The sequence below is a fragment of the Xenopus laevis genome, chromosome 4L (assembly GCF_017654675.1).
Source record: "Xenopus laevis strain J_2021 chromosome 4L, Xenopus_laevis_v10.1, whole genome shotgun sequence".
Lineage (NCBI taxonomy): Eukaryota > Metazoa > Chordata > Amphibia > Anura > Pipidae > Xenopus > Xenopus laevis.
This window is the reverse complement of record NC_054377.1, coordinates 40,703,012-40,715,456: the sequence shown is the minus strand read 5'-3', so window position 1 is coordinate 40,715,456 and position 12,445 is coordinate 40,703,012. Positions and strand designations below refer to the sequence as shown.

Sequence of the window (12,445 nt, the reverse complement as noted above, 5' to 3'; positions counted from 1 at the left end):
CACTTGCATCTGGCAAGGTACTAATGGACTGGAGAAAAGATAATGTCATTCCAATATATAAAAAGAATTGCAAACTCAACCTGACAATTATAGGCATAGCATAGGTATATAGTTTAACTTCACTTGTGGGCAAGTTATTTGAACATTGATATGGAATCACATTCAAGAGTATGTTCTGAAGAATGGTGAACAAGTATAAACTAGCATAGCTTTATAAGGAAAAAAAAGCAATAGATTTTTAAGATGAAGTAAATAGGAACTTGGACAGTGAAGATGAAATACAGTAGATGTGGTGGGCATCGAAATTGGCAGCTGATATTCAATGTTATCAACACTGAATATAAAGTTGTGCATTTGCAAGCCGCTAAGATAGGCAAATCACTCTTGGGGTAGGATCTAGGGTACTTGAGGATAATATACTGCACTTGGTTATAGCAAGCCATAAACAACATAAAGTGCCAGCAAAGTACTGACCTATATTAAAAGTTATTAACAGTTTTCAGTAGATTAATTCAAATTAGAAAAGCTTTTATCTGAAAATGCAAAAAATTTTTTTTTACAGAGAGCTGTGAAATTGAGGAATCCTCACACTGAAGCAGTTGTACCTGCACATAAATTAAATAGTTTAATCTAATTTCCTATCAGGAAGTAGTAAATACAAATTTATTTTAAAGAACCAATTGGAATATTTTTCCTCCTCCGAGGCAAATTGGAGAGGTTTCAGTTGGGTTTTTTTTGCCTTCCTCTTGATCAACTAGCAGTTAGGCAGCTTTGGAAAACAGTTGAAATTGATGTATGTGTGTCTTTTTATACCTCATTTACTATGTTAAAATGGCACAAGAAACATTTTGCAAGACTGAACATGGTTTTCCACAATAGCACTGTGTCCATGTAGAACAAAGGCATATTTTGGTGTGACCTGCCACTACAATATTCAATATAACGGGCTTCACGGGCTACATTTCTCTAAACTTTGAACACATTTTAAGATACATACTACCATGTTAGATTAATGAATAGATACTGTAACTCAATTTAGGGCATATGCATCCAATTAAGGTTGAAATCCTTCTGGCAGGAAATCACCAGAGAAATCAATTTAGAGGCTTGCGAAAAAGCCAACACACATATAATTACCATTTAATAACCATAGTACAAAAAGGAGTCCGACACTGCAAAGGTATTCTTATTGCATAAAAGAAGAGATGGGGGATAGTTGAATGCCACAGAAGAGGAAAAGAAAAAAACTAAATAATTACCTTAAACTTTCTAGGGTTATAATAAACATTACTAAATGCCAATCCCAGTCTGATACAGTAAGGCCAGACAGAGACAACTTTTTCTTATTTTGGTTCTGTACATTACCACAATGAATTTAAAATGAAACAACTCAACTACTACTTTGGTGCTGTGGAAAGTGTCCTAACACAGAACATTACATCCTGATTTGGAAACAGCTGTGTCCAGGATCGCAAAGCCCTTTAGAGAGTGATACGTGCAGCAGAACACTGCTGCAGGTCAGCTTTTCCATCCTTGCTGAACATTTACACCAAGAGCTGCAGGATCAAAGCCCTCAGGATTCTTAAGGACCCATCACATCCCAATAATGGACTGTATTACCTACTTAAATCAGGGAAAAGGTTTGCAATATATCTTGGCCAGAACTGAGAGACTTAAAACGAGTTTCTAGGCCCAGGCCATTAGACTGCTAAACCTGGACATGCCAACTTACCCATAATCTCCCATATCCCTCCCCCCTCTTCTTTTTCTCACTTGCACCTATTTAATGCACGTGACATTCTATGTCACCACAATACAGTATTGCACTGCCGGTTTTTTATATTGTCATATATTGCACTGCTGTTTTTTTTATATTTCTATATTTTTTATGCAATCTTCACTCACTGTCACTTATGTAAATAACATGGTTCATGCCACCTTTCCCCTCCCTTTCTTTTTCTTACTTGCAACTACTTGACCCACAGTATGTGATACTATGTCACCACAATACAGTACTATACAATTCACATACTTTGCACTTTAATACTGTGTACTGTTACTGCACAGTTTCTTTTTTTCCTCATAGTACAGTCCATTTACATTTATTTCACCGTCACCTAATGTAATATGGTTATTTTGTGTATTGTACTGCACTGCTGTATATTGCTACATTTTTATACAATCTTCACTCACTGTCACTTATGTAAATAACATGGTTCATCTTGCACTACATCTGCTCTGCTGCTATACTTAATTAAAAAATTTTCTTCGAATTCTTATTTTTTTGGTAATCCTTTTGTATTTACTTGTAGTATTTAACTAATTTTGCACAGTCTAAAAAGTGGATCAGGATGCATTTCACTGCATATTGTACCTGTATTACTATGCATGTGACAAATAAAGAATCTTATCTTATCTAGATGCAGTTGAACTGCAGACTTTCAGCTTTAATTCAGTGGGTTGAACAAAAAGATTGCATAAAAATGTGAGTAAATAAAACCTTTTTTAACAGAATAACTAACTTTATTTTAGGGGCTCAAAAGTAATTAGACAAATTAAAAAATGTTAATTTCCAAAACTTGGTTGAAAATCCTTTGCTGGCAATGACGGCCTGAAGTCTTGAACTCATGGACATCACCAGATTCTGAGTTTCCTCCTTTTTAATGCACTGCCTGGCCTTTACTGCAGCGGCTTTCAGTTGCTGTTTGTTTGTGGGCCTTTCTGTCCGAAGTTTAGTCTTCAACAAGCGAAATGCATGCTCAATTGGGTTCAGATCAGGTGACTGGCTTTGGCATTCAAGAATATTCCACTTCTTTGCTTTAATAAACGCCTGGGTTGCTTTAGCTGTCTGTTTTGGGTCATTGTCCATCTGTATTATGAAACGCCTCCTAATCAATTTGACTGCATTTAGCTGGTTTTAAGCAGACCATTTGTCTCTGACCTCAGAATTAATTTGGCTGCTTCTGTCCTGTGTCAGATCATGGATAAACACTAGTGTCTCAGTGCCACTGGCAGCCATGCACACCCAAGCCATCACACTGCCTCCGCCATGTTTTATAGATGATGTGGTATGCTTTGGATCATGAGCTGTTCCACGACTTCTCCATATTTGCCATCATTCTGGTAGAGGTTGATCTTGGTTTCATCTGTCCAAAGAATGTTTCCCAGAACTGTGCTGACTTTTTAAGATGTTTTTTTTTTTAGCTAAATTCAATTCTAGCCTTTCCATTCTTTATGCTTATGACTTGCAGTGCACCCTCTGTATTTACTGTTATTCAGTCTTCTCTTTATGGTAGACTTGGATATTGATACGCCTACCTCCTGGAGAGTGTTGTTCACTTGTCTGGCTGTCTGTTGTGAAGGGGTTTCTCTTCACCATGGAAATGATTCTGTGATCATCCACCACTGTTGTCTTCCGTGGACTTCCAGGTCTTTTTGTGTTCACCAGTGCTTTCTTTCTTTCCAAACTGCTACAATATTAGGAGTGGCAAAATCTACAATTTCTCGGATGGGTCTTTTCTGTTTTTGCAACTTAAGGATGGCTTGTTTCACCTGCATGGAGAGTTCCTTTGACTGCATGTTGTCTGTTCACAGCAAAATCTTCCACATACAAGCACCCCCCCCCCCCTCAAATTAACTCCAGGGCTTTTACCTGCTTAATTGATAATGACATAACGAAGGAATTGCCCACTCCTGCCCATGAAATAGCCTTTCAATGGTGCAATTACTTTTGAGCCCACTGAATTAAAGTTGAAAGTCTGCAGTTCAACTGCATCTGAGTTGTTTCATTTAAAATTCATTGTGGTAATGTACAGAACCAAAATTTGAAAAAAGTTGTCTCTGTCCACAGATTTATGGGCCTAACTGTATATGCCTTCATGCCACCCTCTTCTCTACAAATATACTAATGCATAGCAGAGTGTTTTTTTGAAGCCAGGGGGTCTGCTGTATTGTAATTACACTACTTATGTGAACTCATAGACCATTAATGCCAAAAAATGTAGCACTCATATAGGACATGGTCGTAGCAATTTATTGAAGTATTACATGTAATTATGGCATATAATTTAATCAGTAATCATTTATTTTCATAACAAATCACTCTCTATACAATTTTTGGTGTTGTCATCCTCCCTCCCAATCAGCAACCTCTAGGGTTGCCACCTTTTTTTCTGGTGAAAATGGACATGGGGCGGGCTGGTGACGTAGGGGGGGCGGGCTAGTGATGTGGGGGGCAGGCCAGTGAAGTTGGGATGGGTGACATCAGGGGTGGGACTGATTAAGTGGCAATCAGCGATTGGCTGATCGCCATGTCATTCACTTCAATTTCCTGTCCAGATTTCCAAATTAGGAAAAAAAACGTCTGTCTGGACAGGTGGCAGCCCTAGCAACGTCCCCCCCATCTACACTGCAACTTGCACCCCCTATATTCGAGAACCTCCCCATCCCATTTCCCATTCACACATTACTCACCAGTCACCGTCAGCCTATTCTGAGATTCAGAGCTGGAGTTAAAGGAGGTAGAAGAGGTATGTACCAATGGCCCTAGCTCCCCCTCACCATTAAGCTCTAGGCACTTCTGAATATCCCCAGTTCCAGCCCTGGATATTTCACATAATTTCTTTGAGTGGCAATAGGAACTGGTGTCAAATATGGCATGATTCGGAAATATCTTTAGCCCAAGGATTTAGTAATATTTTATTTAGTGTGAATATATTAACAAGCATTAATCTCCACACCTTGTCTCTCAACCACTTCCTTCTCTTTTTTTACTGTAAGCTCTTTTTTTGGGCGGGTCCTTTTTTACTTCTTTTATCTGTATGTAAATCTGTATGTTCAATGTATATACCCATTTATTGTACAGTGCTGTGGAATATGTTGGTGCAATACAATTACAATTTCTGGAAGTATTTAGACATTTCTTACTTGGTGTTGTCAGAGTCAATGGTGTGAAACAGTTTTTCCAGCTCCTCCTCATTGAGTGTCCCATCTGAAAAAAATGTCTGAAATTCATCCAACGACAACTTCCCATCATCTGAAAAAGAAGCAGCTATTAATAACAAAGCTAACCAACCAAACTGCTTAGGTGTCAGCCAATAAACCCTACAAGTTTCTCTTTATAGGTCAACAAACTATTAAGGATGTCTAGTCTACACAGTCAAATTACTGCTCCTTACAAAACTTGTTTCTGCAGGTTAGACTTCAGATCATTTTGGAGGCTCATATCTGATCTCAGTAATGTTAAATTGACAATTGATAATGTTAATTTTATAACACACTAAAATATGATAGTTGACTTAAATTTAATTAACACATCATACAAATACAAATTTGTCTTAGATACAGTTTAAATGGTCAGAGTTTTATGCTTCTGGTCTTATAATAATAAATATGGTGGCATAGATTCATTTTTATGGATGCTAAAAAGATTCCTAAATACAATACCATATCTTTTTAAAACTGAACCTCCTGATGTCCTGCCCAAATCTCCTGTTAAGCAAAGTAATATTGTGAATGTAAATATTGTGTAAAGCTCTAGACAAGATGCATATTTGAACTGAGACTTGAGTCTGATAAAACGTACCAATACTCTTTGTATAAATAGACCTTCTTGGCAACATACAGGGGTACTCTTACTAGAAAGAAGGACAGGGCTGCCTTGTGCTCAGTCAGCACCTTAGAAAAAGAGATGCAGGTGGAAGTGTGCAGTTGAAGTAGTTGGCCAGTTAAATATATTGTATGGACAAACAATCCCTGTTTATTTTGTTTTTTTTTTACAGGGGAGGGCATTTCTATTAGTTTAATGCACAAAATGTCTCAGTGTCCATAATATATTGATAATGGGTTGAGTGCACAAGACCTCTTATTTTTGTCTGTACGAATTTTCTGGTCACAGCCTCATTGCCCCCCTGTGGTGCCCACCACTTTGGTAGTTTTAACCTTGAAAGCAAGCAAGTTGCAGGTAAAACTTGTGTAAAATGTATAACAAAGCAATATAATTCTTAGTGATTCAGATTAAAGTAAGTGTAGTAATTGAAGTAGTTGGCCAGCTTAAATATATTGAAATATATGAATAAACAATACCTGTCTTGTTTAAAAGGGAAGCAATTTTCCAGTAGCTTGATGCACAAAATAACACAAAATAAGGACACATCTATTTCTACCTATAGATACTTAAAATTTGCAAAGGTTTCACAATATATAACATTCTATGCTGAAATAAGAAATGGCATAAACCTTTTATCCATCTGGTGTTTTGCTTTTATTTCACTGGACATACACAATATACACAGTGGCATTGGCTTGGTGTAAGTACAGCCAAAGAACCATAATGTTTTTGCACAAAAGAACAGAAAACACACAGCAGCACTTGTACTGCTTAAATAATTCAGGATTCTCATTCCATAGTCTCCTTGAAGACTAGGAGCCCCGCGGAGGGTAATTAACAATGTACACAGAAAAAGTACCCTGTTTTATTTAATTGGCTACACATTCTAGTGTTTAATCTATCTGGAAAGGTCAGGATCTGGGCCTGATTTACAGTTGTTTAATAAGGAAACTAGTAAGATATCTAAATGCAAAAAAGCAACTACCACCAGCACACTAAATAGGTAATATTAAAGCTCTTAATATGAGGGAAATATCCTCCTGCCAGAGTCCTACATTAATGGCACACAGATGTCAGCTGCTGTCATTCTGGCAAACAATGGCAGTCAGCAACAGACAAGATGCCTGTCCACTTTTAATTTTATTAAATATTATGTTAAAAAATAACATTAAGAACAGTCACACACAGGCATTTTGACTTCTGATGTTTTCTGCCAGACGAGAACTGCAGCACTTACATCCCATGTGCTAGTACTATTAGTCCTTGGGCTCATGTTGGCACTTCCTAATTTGTCCATATAACTGATGGAAAGGTTAAGGGGTGGGTAGGGGGCACCTACCTGTCTTGAGTTTTTGAGGGTGTCTGCAAAATGTTTTTATTGGCTTTGTCTTTGCCAAAATGAATGCTTTATTTTTTGACATCCACCTTACAAAATGAATTTCCCCGGATTTCTAGAAATAAATGAATTCATTAGTTTGATGTGTATAGTGACTTCTACTGAAGAGAGAAGGGAGTGGCAAGTGTGTGACCCAGTCGATTGATGCAAATGTCACTGTACAAATCTGAGCTTTCCTATGTCTGTGAATACCCCCACAGCGACAGAAACATATGAATGAAGGATATATACTGTATTTGTATACAGCAAAAACCTGTTGGATAGCTGCAAGACACAAATCATAAGGAACAGGATCTGACTCTCAAGGGCCAAGTGAGAACCTGCTGACTCAGTTTGGATTTTAATTTATTGACTGCTGATTAGTTACTGTTCAGCCTCAGTCAGCAGACAATCTGATTTACTCTTGCTGCATAATGATCTAATCAGGATGCATGAAAGGAGTGTTTTCCTGATAATTTATGTATACTATGCTCCTTTATCTCCAACTGTGAAAGGGGTTTCCTGCTAAGATCAGCTTTCATTGCTTAAAGAATTAAGCTGGCCATAGACGCAAAGATTTGATCATACGAATCTCCATTTTGTACGGTTTTCAGGCTGTGTGTAGGGTGTCCAGACATTTTTCGTGCCATGTCAATCGGTCGTACAGGCGATCGTAGAGGTTATGAAATCTCTATACCGATAATATCTCTGCATGTATTGCCAATCTGACAATATCAACCAGCTTTTGTCGGACATAACGTTTGTACGATTGCTGTCAGGGGCAGAACATAATCTGATCTCTTCTTTTACTACTTTATTTGATCTGAATGGTTAGTGGCAGGTCAGGAGATGGCTCCGATATGAAGGTAAATCTAGATGTCTATGGCCAGCTTAACACGCCGTGTTAGTTCCTCTGCTCTAATTCTTTCAACTTTTGATACCAAAGAACGTACCAGTTACAACAGTTTCTAAATATACTTAAAGCCCAATATTGTGTATATATATGCCACCAGCATGTATAGAATATAGATATCTGGATATCAACCTACGCTCTGCATTATCACAGCTATAGTCAAGTGTAAGTATACTCTCCGGACTGAGCGAACTTCATGATATTCCTTTAAATAGTATCCGAGCATGACGTATCTACAGGATCTGAATCTGCATGCTGCAGGGTAAAGGAACACATGCATAACAAGTGCGTAATTGGAACTGCTTAAGCCCTGCATTACAGTAGTTGCATTTTATAATGTTTCTCTATAAAGTGGAACGTTTGTAATATTATACCTGGTATAAGGCTGCAGCAATTTTAGCATGAGATTTCATGGGGGATATTTGATGGTAGGAAAGGGCAACCAGAGAGAAACATCAGAAGCCAGTTAGAAGAAAGGAGTCTTAAATGATGCATCTGGTGCACAAGGAGACACAGCACTGTATTCATGGGGAGAAAGAGCACGGCTGTGTGTTCCAGATGCTTCAATTAAATTTGCTCCATAAGCATTAGTGATTCCTACTCTTAAATTGCAGAGAATTATCTTTAAGTGTGCTGATCCTGATAAATTTCTTTCATAAAAAGTTACCAAAAAGTAGCATGTGGGTGAGAGCCAAGAAAAATGTTCTTTACTGAAAATGTTCCATCATCTACATCAGATTACACTCTGCATGATACCTTGCTAACTGATTCTACGCCAGCTGCTGCTCTGCCTCCCACCCCTGGCCACAAACACAAGATGAACGAGGAGTGTAGAAATCTATTCTTAGAAATCCATCTATATTGCTAAATTTACACTTCTGAAAAACAAGGCAGCTAATTAAGCAGCCTTATGAACAGGTTGGGGACCAGTCACACACTCTTTCCTCATTCATATTCTAAGAGTGTTCAGTTATAGATGGGTTTGTTGACTTCATAACTGAATCTGAAGTGCTTAAGCCACTTAAACATATTTGTCTTTGGCAGTTTGGCTTAACCATGGAATATTATCAACAAAGTATTCATGTATTTAAAATTGCAACTAATGCAGTCAACATTATTTCCCAAAAACATGAGGGGCAACAATGATATTAAACATGCTGCATTTTTATCAAAAGGGTTATCCCTACAAATAATTCAGATTCTACACCGTAGCCCTGGATATTAGTTCAACTGAACTGTTTCAACAGTTTTCTACGGAATACTGCATACTAAGAGTAGATGTTTTCACACGTTCCTGGTTCAAAACTGGCAAAAATGTAGTTAATTCCCCCTAGCGTATTCCATGCATATGGTTCTATAGAAACACAGTCTTCTTGCTATAGTTGCAAGTACGGTGGGACCTGTTGTTTTCCAGATAACAAATCATTCCGCAATTTGGATCTCCATAACTTAAGCCTACTAGAAAATCATGTAAACATTAAATAAACCCAATAGGCTGGTTTTGCTTACAATGAGGATTAATTATATCTTAGTTTGGATCAATTACAAGGTACTGTTTCAGTACTACAGCGAAAAAGGAATAATTTTAAAAAATATGGATTATTTGAATAAAATGGAGTCTATGGGGCAGATTTACTAAAGGGAGAAGTGGCCTTCGCTAGCAAAAATTAGCAAAACTGCAATTAGCAGGGACATTGCCAATTTGCTAACAGGCATAGAGGACAATTCGATAGCGAAAGAGTTTCATATATCAAAACATTGCCATCGTTCGTCTGTCTAGTTAAAATTTGCATTTTGGCTTTGAATTAACGTTTGCAAAGTTGTGCGAAGTGTGACGGAGCCTTCCAAGCCGAAAATTCACCCTTTAGTTAGTATGCCCCTTTGGGAGAAGGCCTTTCCATAATTCTGAGTTTTCTGGATAACGGGTTTCCAGATAACAGCTACCATACCTGTATATCCAATACAGAAAGTGAACATGAACACACAAAAATGTCATAATGACTTCCAGCCGCTCCATTGCACCATGCATTTACCTTCACTATTGGATCTATTGTTAGGAGTGATGAGTTTTCCTTGGGACTGGATATCATGATGCTAATGTATATTTTGTTGCACTACAAATTCCAACACTAAACTTACTCATGGACTGTCTGAGAACTACAAAAAGTGGAAGACCACATGTTTGGCATTCTCTATCTATAAACAGGGTTGCCCTTAAAAGAAAAAAATGACAGCAAATGTATCTATGCAGTGTGGATTTATACACAGCCATTCCAGCACAGAGAATTCCCATTACTCCCCTCTGCAGTAAATCTGCTCCAAGAACTGACAACTTTCCTATTTCCTTTATCCCACAGCAATCAGGGAGTTAGAAGCTCAGGAGGGTTGTGGCTGATAAGAAGTACATATTCGAAAAAAAAAAAAAAAATATCTGAAAAAAGTATTCTCTAAGGAATGAGATTTTCAAGGAATTTGATGGTCCATTAATGAAAGTGCTTTGTTGGGTTACTGAAATATGAAATACCTCTGTGAACATGTGCATCAGATTCTCACCCAAATACATGTTTTCAAGAGTATTCTCAGATTTAAAAGTATATTGGTTCAGTCTGCAGGGATTCTGGCATAGACGAGCTATTGTTTAACCCTATTTTAAGAAAAGCAATGGAATGCATTTAAGGGGTTAATATTCAAAGAGAAGGCAGGAAAATGAGCAGCTTGCCTGATATTCATCAGCAACATCTCTCTTGTGGTAGCTCAGGCACAAAGAAATCTTAACAAGCTCATTAATCTGTCTCTTGTTTAACTTTGCCTACATTTTAATTACCAACTGGGAACTGGACCAAAATCTATTTGACTGTATCATGTCAACAGAAAGCTAGGACAGCAAATAAATGAGGGGGTTTTAGTGTGCATCAGCTACTGAGCAGAGGGAGTTGTCGTGGTTGACATCTGTAGCACAGCCTGTAGTTCTGTATAATTTTCAATTTTAAAAACAAGTTGCAACACTGGGTAACACATCAAGAAATGTTGGACAATGTCTTTAGATACTCAGTATCACTAGTTTATTCAACATATTCTCTTTGCTTTGAACGCTAAGCACCAGAAGAAAGTGTCTGCTGGGGCTGGGGTTTACTTTTAAGTTGGAATAAAAGCAATGCACGCTGTGTGTGCAATGGAGGTTTCGATTCAATGTAGCTAGGCTTCAAAAAAGATAAGAGAAATCCTCCAATCCTGAGCATCGAATAAAGATTTGGCATTTACTGAGGCTTTTAGAAATCACTGTCTCTGCTCTGCTAATGATTGCCAAAGATGTAGAGACAGATGAGACCTCACTGAAATACCTGTGTAGAACAGCCATTAAAACTACCACGCACACACTGCTGCCACCTCCCCTTCATTAGAGCTTCCCCTGGAGCTACATAACAATTTTATCAAACAGATGGCAGATGAAAAAACCCTTTATATCTTATTTTACATTATAGTCTCTAATTGGTGCCCTTCAGAGTTTTGGGAATGCTGACAGTTGGGTCTGACCTAGCATTGAATTATTTCTGATAACCCCAACCTTTTGTCCTTACTGGGATGTTATAGAGATCAAGGCTTTAATGCAATTATTTCTTCTTTCCTTAAATGCCAACCACATATAATAAATCGTAATGAGCGCTCAAGGGCCAGAATTTTAAATTCTGCATCAGGCCTGCAGTCATGAAGTTCCATGAAGAGAAGATATCTTTTATTTGCTTAAGAGCAGTTTAGACCAACTAGTATACTGCTATATGATTCAAAACAAGGCCACTGTGAGTGGACTTTGAAGGTATCTAAGTTAGAATAAAGCAAACAAATCAAGAAGTCCATACATTATAAGATCTGCTTGTTTGGCGAAGTCACCAAACAAGCAGATCTTTCACCAACATGCCCACTTTGAGATGGGAAATATCTGGTCAATCTGATCGCTTGGCCCTCAGGCTATACATTTTTTTCTGTAAATGTAGAGGTCCAGATTTCACTTGTGTTAAATGAGCTAAAGGCATCTATCCATATCTAATGACACAGACTGAAATTGAATGTGTAATACTAGAGATAAGCTCAGTAACAGATATGACTATCTCTCATTCATATAAGCTTCTTTTTTTATTGGGTCACATTCTGTCATATAGAAAGGATTGTGTTTGGTTTCTACTCATATAAAAGATTATGACATAGAGATCTGAGAGTTGGTATGAATGGTTCAGTGGCTAGGCCATTTCTGTCAACCCCTTAACTTGATTTGTTTATTTTCAGTGCTTGTATTTAAAGTTATTAGGATTCGGAGTTGGAACATTTTTGGAGACTCTGACGCTAGATTCCCAAAATTGCTCTCGGCTCTAACTCCACAGCTCTGATTTCAGGAGCATGTGATTTACACACATGGTGTATATGTCTGAAATGCACCCAAAACGGTGTAATAATGTTGCTGTTAATTTCTACTATTTTATAATTATTCTGATGTTTTCTCCTTCTGTCTTTTATGTGAGTGACAAGTGGCATGTTGCATAATGCACAATGCTAT

At 37.7% G+C, this 12,445-nt stretch overlaps 1 protein-coding gene across 1 annotated transcript in view; it reads right to left on the bottom strand.

Moving 5' to 3' along the window:
- Positions 1-12,445, bottom strand: part of LOC108714000 (N-terminal EF-hand calcium-binding protein 2) — a 103,246-nt gene that overhangs the window by 72,974 nt on the left and 17,827 nt on the right. The window contains exon 3 of the mRNA XM_018257808.2: positions 4,927-5,035. Within this exon, the coding sequence (XP_018113297.1) occupies positions 4,927-5,035 (109 nt within the window). The remainder of the gene's footprint in view (positions 1-4,926; positions 5,036-12,445) is intronic.